General features: G+C 38.0%; 1 protein-coding gene across 2 annotated transcripts in view; it reads left to right on the plus strand.

Moving 5' to 3' along the window:
* The window catches only part of LOC126234751 (transmembrane protein 181), a 236,396-nt gene that overhangs the window by 105,822 nt on the left and 106,670 nt on the right, over nt 1-23,904 (plus strand). Inside the window, exons 3-4 of one of the 2 annotated variants that reach the window (XM_049943498.1) lie at nt 9,854-9,957; nt 16,296-16,445. In XM_049943498.1, coding sequence (XP_049799455.1) covers nt 9,854-9,957; nt 16,296-16,445 — 254 coding nt within the window. The remainder of the gene's footprint in view (nt 1-9,853; nt 9,958-16,295; nt 16,446-23,904) is intronic. The other variant, XM_049943499.1, reaches the window with a different exon arrangement.

Below are 23,904 nucleotides of genomic sequence, written 5' to 3' on the forward strand. Positions count from 1 at the left end.
GGTAATTATGTCGTTAGGTCACAACAGCAGTAGGCAACATCACACACATAATATAATATAGTTTATAATTTAAAAAAAAAGCTATAGTAGTTCTTAACATTACTGTTTTATGTACAAATTTGCTAATTGGTAAATTTCTTTATATTGTAGAATAGTTTGTCTATTAATTAGTCATGTAGTGTTTGTTTGAATGCTTGTTCTGGTAAATCTTGTACAGTTTGTGGAAGCTCATTAAATAATTTGTGCCCCATGAGGTCATAGCTGTTAAGTGATGTTGACAGTCTGTGGTATGGAGTATAAATGCATCTATTGCTTCTTGTGTTTAACAGTGTATATTTTCTCTGTGTTTTGCTTCTGCTAACTTCTTCTTTGTATAAATTAAAACATACAGGGTGGCACACGAAATGTGTTACCATTTTGTTTTTGAATATAAACTTTATTGTCAATACAATCTGAAAGGAACATACACCACAATGAAGAGCTGTCCATGGATATTTGTTCTAACTCAGCACATGCTCAATATGTCCACCATTTCGTTTCCTAACTTCCTTCAGATGAACACTGAAGTTAGTGATTGCCCTACGGCACATGTCTTCCGTAATTTCACTGCAAGCTTGAAGAATAAGTCTTCTGAGCTCCATTAAATCACGTGGATGCTTCGGGAAAATTTTTTCCTTTAGGTACCACCAAAGAAAAAAGTCACATGGGTTGAGGTCTGGACTATTGGCGGGCCAATTTTGTCCACCATTGAAGCGACCTGGAAATCTGAGTGAAATGATCTGCATGTCGAAATGATCATGTAAAAACTCCAACATAGTGTTTGCAGTATGTGGCCTTGCTCCATCTTGCATGAACCACTGCATGTTGAAGGGCAAGGCAGTAGCAAGAAGCTGTGGAATGAAGCTATTGCGAAGCATGCTCAAATAATGCTCACTGTTCACAGTTTCTTCAAAGAAAAAGGGTCCAATAAGTCCGTGACTGGAAATTGCTGCCCACGCTGTAATCGTCGGAACATAATGTTGTCGTTCATGAAGCACTTGTGGGTTTTTAGTGGCCCAAAAGTGTACATTTTGTTTGTTAACCACACCGTCTAAATGAAAATGCGCCTCGTCTGAAAGCCAAACGTTGTTGAGAGTTTCTTCCCTATCTTCCGCCCACTGAGCAAACAGTAGTCTCAGCTGCTTGTGTTCTTCAGTGAGCTTCTGTGCACTAGTCATTTTGTATGGGTACATATGGAGGTCACTTTTAAGAATGCATTGAACGGAGCGTCTGGATATTCCCAGTTGCACTGCTGCATTTCTACACGATTTCCCGGGACTTCTCTGTACAGCAACTCGTACCCTTTCAATATTCTCCAGCGAAAAAACAGGCTTAGGCCGAGGTCGCTTCGCTTCCAGTACTGTTCCTTCCTGTACAAATTTATCGTACAACCTGTGGATGGTCTTTTTGCAAGGGACCCATCGTGTGTTAAACTGTTGTCAAAAACGCCTCTGAGCCACAACAAGGCTTTTCGTTTCATGAAAACGTAACACAATTGCCGATCGTTGCTGTGTCGTCAGTCTTCCATTGTCAGCCATTGCTGCTTACTAGTCTCCTAGCGGCAGTATCGTGAATTACATGTCATTTTGTAACTCATTTGTTTTTCCAAGCTCTGCTGGTACTGCTGTAGAGATCCCAGCGGTATATGTAATGTGCGTCGTAAATTGTGAAAGAAACAAGTGGTAACACATTTCGTGTGCCACCCTGTAGTATATATCTAAGTTTATTACTGTCAATATTTTTTTGTTCACAAAACAAAAATTTACATTGTGCTTTATATCAAGAACCAGTAATTACTGTAATAGCTTTCTTCTGCAATATTAAGATGTCATGAACACAACTAGAATTACACTGTAAAATAATACCATTACAAAACTGTCTCAAATTAAAGTATATGCCCACTTAGCACTGTGATGTTGCAATCCATTTTGCCTTTATGCATGCACTTAATTCATTTGGGGAGGGTATCATAGGCCGTTGCGACCATTCCTGAGGCAAGCTGACCCACAGCTGTTGCAACAGTTCTTTGTCACCCCTGTCCTTTGACATCCTGGAGACTATACTGGGACAGAGTTGACATTTGAGCTGATCCTACAATATTCTATTGGGGGCATATCTGGGGATGTTGCTGGCCATGGGGGCACTGGAACATTATCAGGAATTCATAGAGATACATGGCATGTGTGGATGAGCATTGTCTTGTTGAAAAATGTCACCATGATACTGTTGCATGAGGAATAACACACGAAGACACAGCATGTTGGTGACATACTGTTGTGCCTTGAGGGTGCCCTCAATCACTGTCATCCATGACTTGAAGTCATATGTGTTGATTCCCCACACCATGATGCCTGCAGTAATATTGCTTTGCCTCTTCAGAACATTGGATGAATGGGGAGTCCTCCCCAGGTTGGTGCCATATTGCTGATGATGGTCATCTGAAGTAGTGCAGAACTGCAATTCTTTGACTGAACACAGTGGGGTGCCATTCATCAACAGCTATTCTTCCCAGTGATGGCACTATTCCAGACACACTTGATGTGCTGATATGTTAATGGTAGTCTGTCTGTGGTACAGTAATTCCATAGTGTGGCTGCTGCTAGTCTCCAACAAATGGTGTGAGCTGGCACAGAATGTTGCAGGGAAGCCATTACTTGTTCTTGGATGGTATATGCAGAAATGATTGGGTGGTAATGTGCTTTGTGCACAATACAGCATTCCTCCCTTATGGTGGTCAGAAATGGTTGACTGGAACATTGACAACCGATATATCTGCCCTTGCATTCCCTTGCAGTCCAACATCAGGCTGCTGTCACATCCAAATGTCCCACAAATAAGAATATTGCTGGATTCAGCCAACCAGCCAGATGGAGACCCACAATGATGCCTGTTTCAAACTGTCAGATGCTGATAATGCTGTCATATGAGTACTTGGCATCTTTGTGTTCTTCACAGTGATCAGTCAACATCTGTTCATGCCCCCTGTATACCATACCGGGCCTGGTAACAACACTAAACACAAACAATACTAATGCACTCTGATGGCCATTCTCCCTATCACAGATGATTGTAACTCTAATCATTTACATATCCACTAATGGTGTGAACATGCTTGGAATTACATTGACATCTGACCATGTCTTCTGAGTGCTACAGATATCGTGTCAGGCATGGCATTTTTCATTGGAAAAAATACTTTGCTAGAGAGTAAGCATTTCATCAGAGTACATAAGAGGTGAAAGTATGACATTGAGATACAAAGTAGGACTTAACAACAAAAATGTACATATTAGTACAGGAGTAAATTTATTGAAGTATTTGCATTCTTACTGTCACCCGACTCGTCATCATCGATTTGCCTGGCTGTAAAGTGATAAAGCGCTCAGATGTTTTATTGGAATAAGAGAGTCTGGATTCCAAGGTGACAAGGAAAGAAGCACAGGGATGAAAGAGTGATAACAATACAGAGCCATAGTTCATCATCTCAGTAGTTTAAATTATATTTTGAAGAACCAGTTAAGGAAATAAAATAATTATGAATAGCAAGAATGAATTGTAAGTAGGCTGGATGCCATTCCTAAGCTTTGAAGAAGTGATGAGAAGTGCCAAGAATAAGAGTAAATACCACACACTTATGTCAAGGGACACTAGCAAAATTGACATCAAAGTTATTCTCAGTCTGAACACTGAGAAGATTTTTCTACAAGCAATAAAGTTTTTGTGGCTGGCTCAATGGAGGATTTAAAAGAACTGTGCAGATTAATCAACTAACTTTGTTACTCAGAAGTTGAAATGATATTTGTAACTAACACAGAACTTATGAAGAGCAATGAGTCTGAAAGTAACAGCCTGTTAAGCATGAAAATTCAGAGTGTATAATAAAAGCAATGCATTGATATAGATATCTAGGAAATAAGATGAGCACAGCAAAGGAGCGATAATGAGTAGAATGGTGAAATAAAAGGAAACATCTACCACTGAAAGAAGCATCCTTTTGTCAAAAATGATTTGCAAGTGGAAATGTATGTGGGCAGTGGGAAAATTGGGCCAAAGGTAACTAGAGGTGTACAAATGTGCTACAGAGGCTGCAAAATAATATCAGCAGTATAGAAGACTGCTTGTTTCTAAGGTATATTATTCAGCTGCTATGTGTCTGTTGTTATATACTTAATGAGTATTGCTGATGGGGATTTGCAACTTAAGAACACAGATCTTATATATAAAAGCATTTGGCTGTGCATGTCAATTATAATTCGGTTCTAAAGATTCTGTTTCCTACTTCACTTATGTGAGTAACTTAGTAAAAAATTATTCCAATCATATGTGATCTGCATTTGTAATGCTGTAATCTCTTCCTTACAGCATTTTTAAGGATCCATGTTTCACAACCAAAGATGGCTATGATAGTAATGATGCCATTAATCAGTTTGAATTTCATAAAGCTTCTGACTCCCAGAACCATATCTGTACACTTATTCCTACAGGGTTCCCAAATTTATTTTAGCATCTCTCAAAATGCTATGCACCCGTAGATACCAGGGACACTTTTATCTTTGGTGACTGTGCACAAATATATCAAATGAATGTGATATTAGTAGGATTAATAAATTATCATCATCTTGTACAGTTTCAAGCCACTGGCTGGATCTGTTTGGAAAATAACCTCTCCCTCATTTTATGTCACCTATCATCTGTCCGTTTCACCTTCATCCAGTCTTCTCCTCTCTTCTGCATCCTGTCCTTTCAGCCCCATGTTTCTTAGTCTTCCACTTGGTCTTTTTCGCTCCCCTTTCATCTTGTTCACATTTCTGGGTATCCTCTTATCCTCCATCAGCTTAACATCTCCATTTCATTAAGCCTTGATTCCTCTATCCTACCGAGCGAGGTGGCGCAGTGGTTAGCACACTGGACTCGCATTCGGGAGGACGACGGTTCAATCCCGTCTCCGGCCATCCTGATTTAGGTTTTCCGTGATTTCCCTAAATCGTTTCAGGCAAATGCCGGGATGGTTCCTTTGAAAGGGCACGGCCGATTTCCTTCCCAATCCTTCCCTAACCCGAGCTTGCGCTCTGTCTCTAATGACCTCGTTGTCGACGGGACGTTAAACACTAACCGCCACCGCCATCCTCTATCCTATCCGGTAATGGTTCATGCTTCACTAATTCCCTGATCCTCTCATTCCTTAACCTGTACATATTTGTCACTCCAATACTATTTACAAAGAATTTCATCTCACTCGCTTGCATTTTGCTTCCCCCCTTCCTTTCATTACCCAGTAATAGTAATAAATAGATGGTATAACATTTCATCTGTTCATGTTACAATGTTAGTTTTGATGAGATCATTGTGAAGTAGGGCATGGGAGAGAAGAAAGAGTTACAGTTTCTGCTGCTTCAATTACATCACATCAGCATAGAATGTATTGTAGGTAGTTTTCATAGAAAGCATTAAGTTGTAAAGTATTACAAACTTGGTTATTTTTATTTGAGGAACCCTTCACTTCTTATTTACCTCATACCAGCTCTATGCTAGCTGAGGCTACATTGAAATTACTACAGTCCTAAGACTTTTTATTAGAAACAGGAGTCAGAATTTTAATATCCTTGGTGTCATGTCTCCTGTCTACTTTGGAGCCCATGTGAATGTGTTTAATGTGCTGATAATCAAGAAATCTGGTACATGATGTTGTTAAAAATGTAACATAAAATTCATTTTGAATCTTTTGTACTAGCACACAATGCAGGTATCCAGGATAATATAATTTGTCCACTTGCTGGAGTTGACAGTAAACAAATTGAAACACAAGGAAAATGCACACTGGCTGTTCTGCTAGCTTACATTCTCCATAGATGAATAGCACTTCTACACTCAGTTCATTGGTGTACATCGTATTCCGACAAACCTTTTACTGGAATTGGTTGCTTAAGTGATCAATGTGCATTTTCCTTGTTTGTTTACTGTCAGCTCCAGCAAGTGAATGAGTTACATTACTCTCGATACCTGCACTGTTTGCTAGTACAAGAGAGCCAAACTTAGTTTAGTCTTGCGTTTTTAATAGGTCATTTTTATGTGAAAGGTACACTGTGCTACATCTTTGAAAATATCTTGAGGAGAGGAAATGAATAACCGAATAATAAATATAGGGTGCTATTTAAAAAAGATGTAATGCTATTCGTATCTGCAGTTGAACATAGTTACAAGAAAAGCATTTTTGGTAGTTAATGTTCCCAGGTGATTAAACAACATTTGCTTGATTGATTTTTGCTTCTAGATAAAATTGGTTAAGACAGTTGTGGCACAATATAATAAAAATCTCTACTGACAACATTTTTGGAGTTATGAATGGTGGGCTCCATGTGGTTCCCAAGTCATGCAGTGACCGCAAACCATAAAATTACCAAATATGCAGCAACCAGTCGAAAAATCATGTTTTATTTATTCACTTTTGCAAATGGATTTCAACTGATTAACAGCCATCATTGGTGCTACAAAACAAGAATAAAAATAATTAATAAAAGTGACCAAATGAATAAATGTACATAAAGCAACGTAAACCAATTAAATGTATATAGACGCATTAAACCATTTAAAATGAACCCTTGAACCAATATGTGCCTTGAGTAGTAATACTGTCTTAAGCAGAGGTCAAACATAAAGTGATACATTGAGAATTTACTATGACAACGAGAAACAATAAGGGGGCATTTGCAAAGCAAACCTGCCCTCTATGCGAAAAGATACAGCTAAAATAAAAAAGAGAAGAAGAAGAAAGAGGTATGACATACAAAGTGAGGTAAAATATAATGATATAATACTAAAATATTAACATGAAATGGATATATTGACAAAGATTTTGTCAACCACATAGTACAGTTATATACACTAAAAAGCAATTGTAAAAATTAGTAAAAAGGAACTTTTGCTCTTAGAAAAAATATGATAAATAATTAAAAAATTTAAAAAAAGGTTTTTTACATTTTTTCGATGGTGTGCTTCTCATCTATGTTTGTTCCTTTTTACTAATTTGTACAATCGCTTTTTGGCATATATAACTGTACTATGTGGTTGACAAAATCTTTGTCAATATATCCATTTCATGTTAATATTTTAATATTATATCATTATTTTTTACGTCACTTTGTTTGTCATACCTCCTTCTTCTTCTTCTTCTCATTTTTATTTTAGCTGTATCTTTTCGCATAGATGGTGGGTTTGCTTTGCAACGCCCTCTTATGGTTTCTCGTTGCCATAGTCAATTCTCGATGTATCACTCTATGTTTGACCTCTGCACTGAAATCGATTTGCAAAAGTGAATAAATAAAACATGATTTTGCAACAGGTTGCTGCATATTTGGTAATTTTATTTTTGGAGTTATTCAAGGATATTTTCTGTGCATTTTGGTGTAGGTGACTCCTGGAGTGCAGTAGCTCATTACACAGTAATTTCAATTCATTTACCCCCGTTTATCTTCATATCTATACTTCACTGAATATATCTGTACTTCACTGAATATATCTGTACAACAATGCAAATTTTGGCATTATGTGCTTCGTGTCTTGTTTTGAAACAAACTGTCTCCATTTATTCGTGATGCTTGCTGTTGACAACACTAACACCCACTTTACCCTTCAGCTCAAGCTCGCATTTAGTAGTATTTGGTTCCATCTCAGGTTCATTTTTCCAGCAATGTTAGATGTATGATAACAGACACTGACACTCTGCCATAATCATGGTGGTCGACATTTTGAATAATACCTGCATGGAAACATTTCTGCATTTGTTATGTATTGTACTGTGCAGTGACAGAACAGATTAAATGCTCTGAGATAAATCTATATGAGGTCTGTTCAAAATATTCTGGAACTTTGTCCACAAAATTTTTCTGAGCTTATCTTTTACTTATTGTGCATGGTCGCCTTTGAAATACCCTCCTCCACAATTGATATATCTATCCCAATGCCATTTCCACTTCCGGAAGCAGTCTTGGTACACCTCTTGCTGGATCATATAAAGCACCATCTGTAAACTTTCTTTTATCTTGTCTATTGTTGCAAATCTTCATTCTTTCAATGGGGTTTTCAACTTTGGGAATTAAAAAAAGTGAGCAGGGGCCAGGTCTAGAGAGTACAAAGGATGGGGCAGTGCAGTGATTTTGTTTTTTGTGCAATAGTCACACACAACTTGGATGAATGTGAGGGTACTTCATCGTGATGCAAGAGCCATGAATTGTCTCGCCATATTTCAGGTCATTTTCTTCTCTCATTTTCTCGCAGACTCGCTTCATGTCCCAATAGTACCATTGATTAACACTTTGTCCCTGTGGCATGAATTCTTGATGAACTAATCCTTAAAAATCAAAGAAAAGTATCAGCATGGTTTTGACATTTCACCTGACCTGATGAGCTCTTTTTTTTTGTCTTGGAGAACCTTTCCCAACTTATTGTGACTGAACCTCGGTCTGAACATCATAACTGTAGACTCACATCTCATCATCAGTTACAATTCTCTTAAGGAACATCTTGTTCTCATTTGCACAATCCAAAAGCTCGTCACAGATTGTAAGGCAAAGGTCTTTCTGGTCTTGATTCATGAGCTGTGGGACGTACTTGGCAGCAACATGATGCATTCCAAGATGCTGTGTCAGGACTTCATGACATAATCCAGCTGAAATGTTACATTCTTCTGCAGTCTCTCAGACAGTCAGTCTTCGATTGGCACACACAACTTTATTGACGTTCCTGACATGAGCATCGTTGGTAGACGTCTAAGGGTGTCCTGAACGAGGGTCATCTTTAACTTCTGTCTGGCCATTTTTAAACCATGTCAACCATTTGTAACATCAACTACAGCTTAAGCAATCATTATCATAGGCTTCCTACATCATTTGGTGTGTATCTGTAAGGGTTTTCTTGAGTTTCACACAAAATTTAATGTAGATGCGCTGCTCCACTAACTTGCCTTCTCGTAATTTGCAAACTGTGTGTCACATCATTCTGCTCAATGCAGCGCTGACACCGACAGACAAACAACAATGAAACTTCCGGCAGTTACTCTTTAAACTCAGGCATATGCGGGGATGCCAACCACATTTCACTCCAACACACCATGGCACAAAATTACGAATGTTCCGTGATTTTTTGAACAGTCATCATATGTGTTTCATATGTGATATATATTTCGGTAGTTGCATATTACATGCTTTCAATTGAGGAGCTACTTGATTAAGGGGTAGTGGCACCAGTCATGAAAACTGACAACAGCTGGGAGAGCAGTGTGCTGACCACACACCCCTCCATAATCCACATCTGTGATGCCTAAGGGCTGAGTATGACACGGTGGCTGGTTGGTACCATTGGAACTTCATGACCTGTTCGGACAGTGTTGTTATATTACAGGCGTTGTCACTGTTGTGAAGATATGGTCACAGAGAGGAGGGTGATTGGGATAATAAACTGAATAAGCCATAACTACTTTATTGCCTGTAATGAGCCAGTTGAAACCACATGTCCCTTGTATCAAATACTAAGAAAATGTCCCTGAACAACCTCAGAAAAATTTGTTGGTGGAGTTCAGGTACACACTGTATATTAACATGACTTGTTGAAGCACAGTATCTCACTTTTTGAGGAAATGCACTTTATAAGTGTTCCAGTTTTGTAACAAAATCAAGGTAATAGAACAATCATTTTTCAAAATGTTTCCCCAAATTTTTCCATAATAAAGCTAATTGTTTCTTGTGTCTGTAGCTCAGTACAAAAAAATGCAATATCTTCACTTTTTTAAAATTGGTCTACACCATTAATATGTTAACAGGTCAGTTCAGATGCGACTGTATTCTATGCACAAGAGGGAATTTGTCATGGTATTCCTTGCATTCTTTGCGTGTTTTGGACTTGGGGTCTTCATTGGTTTGGCAGGTGAGTATGTCTTCACTATAGGCACATAATTTAGAAGCATCTGGTTCACTGATAGCCCTAACATATACTGTAGTTATTTTTTCTTTCTAAATTGTGTAGATTTACTGCCAAAACCTGAATGAGGAATGGTGTCCTTGTGTCAAACCTTCTGAAATTCTTTTACATCGATATTGTGATCACATGCCATGGGTGATGTGTACTTGCTGCTGAGTGTTTTTCTCTTGTATAGCTCAAGAGTGTCTTCATTAATCTATTGAATATGCGCACCGAATCAATGCACATTATTGCTGGTAATACAAAATCAACATCTATACAATTCCCGTCTGATCTGTTCCACATGTCCTCACCATATTTGTACTAGAAAACTGCACTTATGAGAGAATACAAAGAATCTTGGCCAGCCAGATCCTTCCAGTTCACCAGTAACTCAAAAATCCCGAGGTGTTCTAGACACCTATCTCTGCCAACAGCTAGATGCTGGCACAGAGATAATTTTATCCTTAATGGTACTTATGAGGACAATCATTAAATCTTAATCTTCCTTAAACATTTACAGTTGAGACAGAATAAGAAGCTCTGTGGCAGTTGCAGAGGTCTGGGTGCAACAACTTTGAGTGTCCACATCAGCAAGTCACATAACACGACTTGATAAAAGTCTCTCTAGCAATGCCTCAATTTCCTCGCAGTGCTACAGGGGGCACTTGTCTCAACTGAAGGCATTTGTGCTTCACAGTTAAAAACTGTCCATAGTGCTGTTAGCTTTCAGGGAGCCTCTTAAGCTGTCTCAACTATAGTACATTTTTATAGTATTCTCTAATTTTTAATTATGCTGTAATGACCAAACTGCAAAAAGTAAATAGATAAATGTTATTTTCTATTTGTACATGCTTGTGTACGACAGCATTTTCTCAGAAATGCATTGTCACAAAATATAAAGATGTAATGATCATTTTTAACAATAAGTATATAACACTCGGTTGTTACCATAAAATATTTCAATGGCTACACTGTTTTCAACTTATTTGTCAGTTTTAGTAGCACTATAAAACAATGAGAAAAAAGCATGGAATGATTCGTAGTTTCATCTGTACATGTGGAGGATTAGTATACAAGAAGGGCTTGTAATAACCTACCAGTCACAGTCTGTGCAATAGAACACAACACGATTTAAGAGAAACAAAGTTGATGTGGGAGAGCTAAGTGATTATATTGCAGTCATAATTTGACAGAGTACTTGATGATTTGAGCTCAGATAAGTCAGTTGGTCTCAGTGAGATTCAATAAAGTTTATTACAGTCAAACAGGAAAATCCAAGATGGAATGTAACAATATTATGAAAAGGATAGCTGCTACTTATCATATAGTGTAGGTGCTGAGTCACAGATAGGCACAACAAAAAGACTGTCAGAAGTGAACTTTTGACCAACAAGGCCTTTGTCGAAAATAGACAACACATGCCCACACAGTAACACAAACATAACACATGACCACAATATTTGGCTGCTGAGGCCTGGCTTGCAGTCTAGCCTCAGCAGCCAGAAACTGTGGTCATGTGTGCGCAAGCTGTATTTGCTTGAGTGTGTGTGTGTATGTATTTTGGAAATTTGTGGTAAGGTCTTATGGGACCAAACTGCTGAGGTCATCGGTCCCTAAGCTTACGCACTACTTAATCTAACTTACGCTAAGGACAATACACACACCCATGCTCAAGGGAGGATTCGAACCCCTGATGGGGGGAGCCACACAGACAGTGACAAGGCACCTTAGACTGCATGGCTGTGTGTGTATGTTGTCTATTTTTGACAAAGGCCTTGGTGGCTGAAAGATCACTATCTGGCAGTATTTTTGATGTGCCTATCTGCAACTCACCATGTCTGCTATATGGTGAGTAGCAATTATCCTTCTCATAATATTATTACAGTCAAAGATACATTTACCTGTCAGGCCTCAGGGTTAGTACAATACAATGTAGTTGGCTGGGGCCATGCAGTTGTATTTGCAAGTATTTGTATGTATGTATGTATACTCTGTTAGCCCTGGAAAAGGATTCATCTGAAAGCTTGATTATGTTCTAAGTCTTGTGCATCTGTCTGTTAGTCACACAACTGTATGATGAATTGGTACTTTTACTCTCATCATTATTTATATTCTACCAAGGAATTTCCAAAGCCAGTCTTGAAGGTTGCCATTGTTTCCACCATTTTGAATGAAGTTTGTAGTCCCACTTTTGTTGCTGTGTTTCCCAGATGTTCAGTTTGGAGCTGTCTCTTTCTTGCTGATCCCAATAGTTTGAGACCATGTACAAATACGATGCACTCAACTTTTATATTTCTACCAATCTCAAATATTTTATCACCATTTCATTTGCTACTCACCTGTGACTGCCTCCATTGCACAGTTAAACAGTGTTGGTGAGAGTTCATCCCACTGACCTAGTCTAATTATGATTAAAACAGTCACCTATAAATTTAACTCTTCATTTAATATTACAGTGTCTGATTTCAATGATGTCAGTAAGTTTTGGTGTGCACCAAATTGCTTATGGTTTTCCATAACAACTCCCGGTTGGCACTGTTACATTTTTTGAAACAATAAAAGTAATAAAAGACTCTTAGTTCAAACTGTTTGATGGTCATGATACACTAAGAAATGATGATTAGGTCCAGAAAACTTTGCCTGGACGGAATTGACCTCTGTTTTCTCCAAGTTCTTGTTCAAGCTCTTGAATTCCTGTGTGACTAATTTTGGATAAAATCTGAAATGAAATGAAATGAGCCATGTGGCATAGTTGGCCAGGAGGCCCCATCCAGGGAAGTTTGGCCACCAAGTGCAAGTCTTATTTCAGTTGATGCCACATTGGGCGACTTGTTGTGCCAATGATGAGGATGAAATGATGATGAGGACAACACAACACCCAGTCCACGAGCAGAGAAAATCTCCAACCTAGCTGGGAATCGAACCCGGGCCTGCTGCATGGGAGGCAAGCAAGTTACCACCCAGCTAAGCAGGCAGACAGGATAAAATCTTATATGTGATAACCAGTAGTGATAACCCCCTGACAGATATAGATTACCAATTTTTTCCATTCCTCAGGCATTCTTTCAGTTTTCAAAATGTTGATTGTATGTTTATGTGGGTTCTCAAGTGTTTGATCATTGGCATACTTCCAAAATTCTGCCATCAGTTGAATTTCTGCTGCTGCTTTGTAACTTTTGAGTGAGCCAATTTCTGTGACCACTTTGTTGTAATTTGGTAGTGGAAAATTTTTGGGTGGTGTTTTCCTTTTAATGTTGTGGTCAAACTTGAGGTAGCCATTTTTCTCTTCACACTTGGGTAATTAATGGCAGCATTCTGCGAAGTCTTGCCATTGTCTTGATTGTCATGTGCCATTTTCATATTTCATCATAGGTGTCAGCGAAGTATATTTAGACTGATATTTAAACATGTAGCAATAGTCCTTTATGCAGATTGAATACTTCTTCTGTTGAGTTTCATGTTGATGATTCCTTCTAATTCTTGTAATGTCTTTGGCTGTTTGTCGTCTGGCATTTATTAGGTTCTGGATTTTTTCAGTTTTCGTTTGTTGGTCATTTAGCGATTAAGCCTTTTTGTAATTGCCTAGTCGCAATTCTTGTTTTCACCATGCAAGTTTCTTGTCTCTGTAGTAGGAGCTCCTATTTTTTAAGCTATGGCTTTCTATTTATTAATTATTGTCCCCAGTTTTTCATTTAAGTGTGTTATGGATCTACCTGTGTATACTTTGTTGTTTATTAAATGTCTGGGGTCATAATTCCTCCTCCTCCTGGCTTGAAAAGGTGGTTATTTCCTTTTGGCTTTAACTTAATTTTTATTTTTGAAATGTAATGAAAATGGAAGAAGAAGGAAAGGGGTGACCACCTAATACTTGGATTCAGGAATTCAGTACTTAATGAGGGAGAAGAATACTCTTGGGGGGACAATCATAAGTTCAGATAAGACATGTAAACATTGTTAAACCATATATACGAGGGGTGTTTGGAAAGTAAGGAATGATCGGTAATGAAATGGAAACCACAGTGAAAATCAAAACTGTTTTCTTTGGACATTTAGCTATACCTTCCAGGTACTTCTATACATAGTTGCCACTCTGACTTAGACATTTGTTGGAGCATTATACCAAATTTCCAACACCATCGTCATAGAAGGCAGCTGCCTGTGCTTTCCGATAATTCTCTACGCTGGTCTATAGCGCGTAGCCTGCGCCCAAGTATTGTCTTCGTATCCAGTGTTTCATGTGAACAGAGACAAACCAATTATGGCTGTGTTGTGGGTGATCGAACACTTCCCATCGAAAAGGCTGCAGGAGCTTCTTCACAGCCCCTGCAGAGTGCAGCTGAGAGACACTACCCAAAAGTCTGTGAAAAGCCTCATTGGATTATTCACAGTGGTTTCCATTTTGCGACCGATCATTCCTCACTTTCTGAATAGCCCTCGTGTTATCATCATCAACCAATTTTTGACATCATCACTTGGTGATGTGGGCTCTTTGAGATGGCATGCAACATAGGATCCTAACAGGTTCTTCAATCCTGAGCTTCCCATGTCGACTTGAATGCAGCTGTCTTTCATATGTCTCTGGCCCCTCTGTCTGGTGACCTTCACCTCGGTCCTTTTCTTTTAACACAGGGCTCCAGTCTAGTATTTGTTTTGAGGCTCCAATCTAGTATTTTTTTTTAGCATCTGCCATCCCTTCTTTGAGTGATTTCACCAGCCCATTGCCTTTTGATGGTGTTCACTCTTTCCTCTATGTCACTGACCTTTGTTGTGTCTTATGTCTTTTGCTTTCTTTCTTTCTTTGTGTAGCCAAACACTGATCTTTTCATTCTTCTTTGAGCTGCCTAACAATGAACTCACTTAATGTCCTTGTCTCACAGCCATAAGTTATTATTGGTAGTATACACTGGTCAAAAACTGTTTTCTTCAGCTCAGTCGACATCTTAGACTTGAAAACTGAAGAATATCTTCCATAAACTTCCCAGTCCAATTTAATATGTCAAAATATTTCTGATTTTAGGACTGCTTTTATACTTACAAATTGACTCTGATGACTACATTCTGTGACCGTTTGGAGTTGTGTACCTGCAACATGTATTTCCCTCTTGTTTTTGTTCATTCATCATGATATTGGTTTTGTCGTAGGTCATTTTAGACCAACTTCAAAGTAGACTAACATAAGTTTTCTAACAAATATTTGAAGTTCTTCTATTCTATTTGTGACTAGAACAATATCATAAGCAAAGCTCAGGTTTTTAATCTCTTTTTCCAGAACGTGGATTCCCTTCGTTTTTCGAGTTCAGTTTGGACATTGCTTAATTCCCCTGCCCCTCCCTTCTCCTTACCACCCTCTTCTTCATTCTATAACACACTACATCTATTGAAATACGCTTAACATCCGTACTTTGACCTGTAGTCTTTGTCTTAAAGAAGTCCACTTTTTCTCATATAGTCTGATGTTATCAATATTACATTTTTCTTCTCTTGTGATACAGAAAGATTGTGCTCTCTAGAAACAGTTGAAACTTATCTTAGAACTCCAGAAGACATGTCTCACTTATTTCCTTGCGATAGTAGTCTTGTATATTTGTGCATTTCTTTCTGCTCCCTTCTGTTGCATTGTAATCACCATCCTCAAATATTTCACCCACTCACTTATTTCGTATTGTCACTTTGTTTTGTTTTGTCATCATAAGCATTTAAAGTAAGAATATAAATCTGTAGAGTGGCGAAACCTCTCCATTGATTAATATTGATTGCTCTACCATTGATGAGCAGTACTGTTATCAACTGATTTATGCAAACACACCTTTTGGCCCAGATCCTACCATTATCTGCTTCCACATTTACAGTGAGTCTTCTACATATATTACTGTGGTAGTACTACAGGATTCTTTGAAGAAGAATGGAAGTTTAATGGGTGAGTTGTAACATTGAACTTATTGTTTGTGTTCCTAACTGCTACACAATGTTTCCTTAATATGGTAAATGGTTATCTTTATTTTCCCATTTATTGTATTAAACACAGGATTTTCCATTGGCATATTACTGCAGTTCACTTATTTTTTCCACAAAGCAGCAGCTTATAGATTGTTGCTCTGAAGCTGCAGTTTTTTTACTAGTGCAATTTCTGCACTACTAGAAATGCCAACACTCTTTTAGAGCACGCTGAGAAGCTCAAGCATCAAAATATATTGTTACTAGCAGTTGCAGTTATTTGCCTGTAAAATTGTTCCATGAAAATCAGGTGGACAACTTGTTAAATAATTATGTGTTTCAGTAAAACTGCTATTTTTCTTGTACAGGACCACCAATTACGAGTACAACAGAAAAAAGAGTTCATCTGAATGCAAGTGACTCAGTAAATCGAGCTTTCATTATGAGGAGTCCTGCAATGACTACGTACAGCCAACAGTTGTGGGTTATTGCCAAGGTGTCTACTGAAAACACTGACGGTAAGTATTCTCTGCAAGAAACGTTAGTTGATGTGAACAGAAGTTCATTTCTGAGCTGTGCGTCTGTGAGAGAAATGGTACTTAGCAGGCGCGGCTCATAATTAAAGGCTCTGAGGCAGAGCCGCCCCAAAATATATGTTAAAGTAAATTTCACAAGAACATATTACAAAATTTAAATTATGAGGATGAATTTCGCACATTTCCCATTCCGATTAAAATAACGACGGTCAACGTTTTTGGAACTGTTTGTATCGATAGATGTTTTCCGAACGGTTAGTAGTGTTTAGGCTGCGCCTTGGAACGTCCGTAAGCTGCATGTAGTAGCGGTATGGGGGCATGGCTTCTACATAGTACTGCTCTTTATGGGCGACCCGAAGGCTCAGAGCTTGCAGCCTAAGGGTGTCATACCAACCACCACACGTTTTTTACGTTCCACTATCTATGTAATAAAGGAATGCAGAGTGGCCGAAACTTCGCTATCCAATCTCTGTCTCTGCACATCTCTACTACGCTTCGATGTGTCATTAATCGACATTTAGTATTATTGTTTTGATAATGTTTTACATAGTTGTTTTGTTTCTACCATTGGCTATTTTATCCACATTTACAATAAGTTTGCAAATATCCCGCCAGAGTGCACTACACGACCGTAACTACAGGCTCTCTAACCGTAACACCAGTACTGCCATCTAGCGAGAGTTTCATAAGTGATTAGAGGACAAAGCGCGCGAAATTTGTCCCGTGACTTTACTTTCCTTGCTTGCTGATGCTGACTGCTTTTGTTGATATCGTGTAGATTTTAGTGAGTTTTACTTGCTTGTGAATATCTGCGACATACCGCGAGTGTGAAACCAGCGCAATATGAATTCAGTGTGCAATTTAATAGGTAAAAACTTGGAACACGGCCATAGGATGCAAGTGAAAGAACTTGGTGCACCCAGACCTGATCTAACGATCAATCAAGAACAGAAACAGTGCAAATCTAGGCAAGGATACAAACGCGGTTTTAATAGAGCAATGTACGATGCAGCTGAGTGGTTGTGTGGTTGTGAAGTGAAATATGCATTTTTCTGTTTCACCTGTCTTTGTACAAATAGTACTGATAGTGCCTGGACTGAAACTGGTATCACTGACCTAAAGAATTTTCACGCAAAGTTGAAAAAACATAATTCCAGCGAAAAACATTTAACTTCGAGCTTTGGAGGTAAACTACAATAAAAGCCTTAAATTTAGAACTCGAAACACCAAAAATATTAAGCAACCGCAAAGTTAACATTCATCGCATTAAAGATCTCTCCGAAACGCGTCTTTTCATATGATTTGCTGCGAAGTGTCTGAAAATGTAATGATGACGTATAAAAACACTAACCAAAGATTTTAACTCGAAGTTAGCTTCTAATGATATTTAATACCTGATTATAGAAGACACAGTACGTAAAATTATGGGTAGAGAGTGATCTGCCCACCCCCCTCCCCCTGAATTCTTAGTTGTTTATGTCAGACTAGTCTGTAACGTAACCAGAGGTCTATATTGGCTCCGATTGATAAACGCCGCAGCCTTCCCCAGTATAGAAACCACGAGCCGCGCCTGGTACTTAGCAAACAATTATGAACATAGTTTCTTGTATGAATGCTGTTAGAGAGTATTAACTACCTTTCTGCAGTTATATACATTTTGTAAAAAAAAATATTTCTATTTGAAAAGCATTGTCAGAGATCTGTAAAAGTACTATAACAGAAACTTTTTTTATGTGAAGGCTGGAAAATTTTGTTTGAAAATGGCCAAACACACCTCAGTTTAAATGTTAAAGCAGTGAAAATACATGGAAGCAGAACAGAGATGATGATCTGTAATTCAGAATGTGTAAGTGTGTTCCTCTGGAGACCTAGATAGGGACAAGATCAAGTTGTTTTTTCCTCTTCGGCAGTAAAACTCACTCTCTCTCTCTCTCTCTCTCTCTCTCTCTCTCTCTCTCACACACACACACACACACACACACACACACACACACACACACAAACACTGCAGCATGATCTCTGCTGAGGAGGTGCAGGGTGGGAAATGGTAGATATTCTTGTGAAATGAAGAGAGAAATGAGAGAAGATTGTGAGAGAAAGACAAAAGCTCAGGAAAAACTCGCTGATACCACTGCACTCTGTTCTGTGCATCAATATGAGTACAGATCAGTCAAGCAGAAGAGAAGAAGGATAACACAAAATGGGAACCAGTAAAAATAAACAAAGGAACCTGTGGAATAGGAAAAATGAAACAAATTTATCAACGGTAGTGGAAGAGTGAGGCAATGGAGGGCACTATATAACTAGCACTCTCTTGCAAGATAACATTATTTCCACTATGACCATAAATGTAGTGAGCCATTAAGTAATAATTATCACCTCAAAAAAGTCAAGCAGCCACCTTGAAACTTGGTGATGATGTTATTCCTTCTGTACAATTTCACCCTTCGATATGACATATTTTCCCTAGTGATGGACGTCTTGCCACTGACCTTGGCTGTAGAAGTCTGCATTTCGACTGTTCAGGAATCATTCTGTCTCAAAAATCAACTTGAGATCATTCTGGAATGCCAACCACACAATGTTGTCTGTGTTCGAGGAAAGAGTAACAAATTGTTAAGTTTGTCAAACCCATTTAAATGATATTGATATGTGAGGAGCTATGTGTGTGTTATCTTTGACTGTTTCTACATCTTTGTTGCTACAAGCTGTTCTCTTCAGTTCTATTTCGTCCATATTCATTGTATGTGTGCTAACATGTAGTAAAGTGTACCAATGTGAAATGTTATAATAAATCACCGAATGTGTACATGTATATCATGTTCTCAATATCCACGGAACCTCAACAGGTTATGGGCCCAGGTACACAGATAACCCAATCATTAAAAGTATCAGGAATCACTGATTAAAACCCACGTGTCATGATTCAAAGTCCAGTGCGTGCTGCTGTTCACAAAGGGGAATTGTTCGAGTCGACAAATACGCTGACAAATTATCTGATTAATGTGCCGAAGCTGAAAGGACGTGAGAACTATGGAGATTCAGTGTTCCCTATCGAAAATGTGCTTATTCTTGAAGGATTAGTGAAATGTGTCTCAGAAGTAGTTTCACTGGAAGATTCAAAGGCCAAAGTGAAGATAAATCTTATGATTGATTCATCTTTATATGTGCACATAAGAGAAGCAAAAACAACAGTGGACTTGTGGAAGAAACTGAAATCAATGTTTGATGACTCTGGTTTTGCGAGAAGAATAAATATATTGAGAACACTGATATCAAAACGTCTAGAAAAACGTGATTCAATGACGAGTTATGTGAACCAGATAGCAGAAATGGTTAGAAATTACATGGAACAGGTTTTGCTATTAATGATGAATGGATTGGTTCATTACTACTAGCAGGATTGCCAGAAAAATATTCTCCCATGATAATGGCAATTGGGCATTCAGGAATACCAATTGCAACGGACGCAATCAAAAGTAAGCTTCTTGACATGGAAGAAGACATTACCACAACTGGTAGTGCTTTTAGGTCCAAAAGTTGGCAAAGTAAACCAAAGTTTTCTCACCGAAATGGAAATACAGTGGAAAATCAAAACAGGAAGGACGTTGTTTGCTATAAATGCAAGAAACCAGGACATTTTGTAAGTAAGTGCCCTAACAGTGACAATGAAATAAGACAAAGTAAAACTTCACATGTTTTCAGTGCAGTGTCTATAAGTGGCTCTTTTGACAGAAGTGCCTGGTATGTTGATTCAGGTGCTAGTGTGCATCTCACAGCAAATGAAGAATGGCTGAAAAACAAAATAAATGATGTTAAGATGCAAAAAATGATGGCTGCAAACCAGACAGAAATCCCAGTGTTGTGCTCTGTAGAAGCTGATTTAACAACAGTACCCAGAAAGAACTCGTTTGATATTACTGTAAAAAATGTAGTGTATGCTCCTGAACTAACTACAAATTTGCTGTCTGCGAGCAGGTTGATTGAGCAAGGAATGACATTACTGTAAAAAATGTTGTGTATGCTCAAGAACTTACTACAAATTTGCTGTCCGTGAGCAGGTTGATAGAGCAAGGAAATTTTGTTGAATTTAATAGTGATCAGTGCAATATTTATAACAAGCATAAAGAATTAGTTGCAACTGCAGATCTGATTAATGGCGTGTTCAAGCTAAACATTGACAGAAGAAGTCATTTTTTGGAATGATTACAGCATCTGATTGGCATAGAAGATTAGGTCACCTTAATGCAAAGGATCTTATTAAAATCAAAAATGGTGCTGTAGAAGGAATGGTATGTGAAGACATTAACATTAATAATCAAAACTGTGTAGTATGCAATGAAGGCAAACAAACAAGACAACCTTTTCCACCTGGAGGCACTAGATCCTCTAAACCACTTGAAGTTGTACATGCAGACCTGTGTGGACCAGTGGAAGTTATGTCATTAGGTGGTGCAAAGTATTTTCTCATTTTGGAAGATGATTACACCTGAATGGGATTTGTGTATTTTCTGTAGATAAAGAATGAAACTTCTGAAGAATTTCAGAAAATGGTGGAGAATTAGCAAGAAAGAAAAATCAAAACTGTAAGAACAGATAATGGAAAAGAATTCTGTTGTGTGAATTTTGACAGTTTGTTGAAAAAACATGTTATTATACATCAATTATCCAACAGCTATACACCAGAACAAAACAGTTTGGCAGAATGGCTGAATAGAACTGTTGTAGAAAAGTAAAAATTGATTGTAAACTTGATAAAAGATTTTGGGCTGAAGCTGTTAATAGCGCAGTATATTTTCGAAATAGGTCAGTGAGTTCAAGTTTAGGGAATAAAACACCATGTGAATGATGGACTGGCAAGAAACCCAACATTACTCATCTCAGATCAATTGGAAGCATGGTCATTCTGCATGTTCACAAAGTCAAGAGAACAAAATTGGTTAAAAGGCAAAGGGAATGATCTTAGTGGGCTGTAGCAATACTACAAAAGGTTATAGACTCTATGACCCTGAGACAAATGATGTAGTGATGAGCCATGATGTGACTATAGTAGAAAATATTAATGTTGCGGGAACTGAAATAAAGAACCATGAAGAAATCACCACTTCAGTGGAGGATGATGAAGAAAATGATAAGTCTGATGTTGTATTAAGAGAGGACTTACATGATGTCTCAAAAGAAGCAGTTACATCAGAGAAAGAAACTGATGTTAAAAAATGTGTTACACAAGAAGATGAAGTAAAAAACATCACGAAGGCAGCTCAAACCAAATAGAAGATTTGATGATTATGAGATTTATTTTTCTGCTGGAACTTCAGACCAACTCGAGGACCCAACAACTGTGCAGGAGGCCCTTAGCAGACCTGATGCAGAAGAATGGAAACATGCTATGGGTGACAACATACAAGCTTTTGAAGATAACAATGCATGGAAAGTGGTAAATCTTCCATAAAGTGCAAGTGATGTGCAGTGTTAGTGGGTGTTCAAGAAAAAAGTCAACAGTGAAGGTGAAGTGCAGCTTTGTGCTAGACTAGTGGCAAGAGGATTCACTCGGAAATCTGGAGTTGATTATGATGAGACCTTTTCTCCTGTGGTAAGCATTCAACACTTAGACTTCTAATGGCTTTATACGTTGAACTAGATTTGAACGGTACACGTCTTGATGGTAAGGCTGCTTTTTTAAATGGTATTCTCAAAGAAGATATTTTCCTACAACATCCCGAAGGATTAAATCTCTGTAATGGTAAAAGAAAAGTTTTGAAGATCAAAAGGGTTATGTATGGTTTAAAGCAATCATCCGGAGTGTGGAATCAAAGAGTAAATGATGTCTTAAGCTGCCTAGGTTACAAGAGATCTGGTTTAGAACCTTGTTTGTTTACAAAACATAAAGATAAAGGCTTAGTTACTATGATAGCTTTATATGTTGATAACTTTTATATTTTTTCAGATGACTCAAGTGAGACTGAATTTTTGAAAAGTAAGTTACATTCAGAGTTTGAAGTAAAGGATTTAGGAATGGCTAAAAATTGTGTCTTTTGCAGAATGAGGTGCGATGTTGTAGTGTAGCATGTCCTTGTGCCACTTTGCCCCACATAGGAATGATCTGTTAGTGTCAAACCATACCAGTCCCAAGAAACACTCAGCATCACCTTGGCCTATGATATATGTTAAAAAATGACAAAATTCCTGTCATTTTTTTAACTTATATTAAACTGGCTGACTTCCCAAGTCATCCATTTCAATTATGGATTTACGAATATTGCCCTATGATGGTTGGGTCTTCACTTCTTTCAAGCGATGATAAAACCACATGTTTCCATTACTTGCTTTGCTGTTTTGTCTCAGGGTCACCCCATCAATCATCCATTGTGATAAGGTGGTTGAAGAAGTCATCAGAATAAGCTTGACACAGCTCAACGTATCGGCTGCCGCCTCAGTTCAGCGTGCTTTTTGAGACAGTATGAGCTGTCACAGAGTGCACTGGGTGGCAACCTTTGTCATATTGAAAATGTCATGCAATATGTTGTAACTGATCCATGACTGGTTTTTCACTTTATTCACTAGTGACTCGAATATGTTACACAGGTCTTCAAGAAAGAGGGCTTCCAATTCTCTAGCAATTCCTGGTTCTTCACAGAGAGATGGTCTTCTGCTTTGTTCTTTGTCATTCAGGCTCATTTGACCACACAGGAAGTGTCGTGCCACCTAACTACTGTGACGCAGTGTATGTAGTTGCAGTGCTGTTCCCCTCCAAATTCAGAAAATAAATTACCACACAATAGTCCACTTTTTCAGTGGGCTTCAGGTTGTCTCTTCCTCCCCCCTTTCTCCCTCCCCCCTCCCTCTCCCACTCCCAATTCTATCAGTGTTGCTACACTACTGTGGCACAGGGATTTCAATGTGTACCAGGAATACAGATGTTCTTGTAAACAAATAAAAAAATTACAACACCTTTTTTTGAGTTGATAATTAAAACTTTATAATGATCACATCTCAAATCTGAATAAAGCAGTATATACGTAAAACATTATTCTCCAAGTGAGGACCATTTTCACGAAAGTCAACATCTACAAAACACAAACTTTTCAGGAAACACATTTTACCGAACTGCTTAAAAAATATACATTGCTGATGTCCTACAAAATAATATTTCACAAATAAACTCCTGATACATTATACAACTGTGGAAAAACATTTCTATCTTTCAGTTGCAAATAAAAAAAATATGTAAAAAATCATGAATTTTTTCCAAAACTGACCCTCTACAGATTAATTATTTTATAGCTGTAATGTTTTAGTTTATTTTAACCTGCTGAGCACGTAATAATTTAATAAATTGGTTCATTAAGGTACTGTGCTTTATTATTTTCATTGTCACTTTCATTGTAACACTCTGTCGCCTTCCCAAAGAACTCAAAGGCTTCTTGTGGTAATTTATCAA

This window comes from Schistocerca nitens, chromosome 2 (genome assembly GCF_023898315.1).
Source record: "Schistocerca nitens isolate TAMUIC-IGC-003100 chromosome 2, iqSchNite1.1, whole genome shotgun sequence".
NCBI lineage: Eukaryota > Metazoa > Arthropoda > Insecta > Orthoptera > Acrididae > Schistocerca > Schistocerca nitens.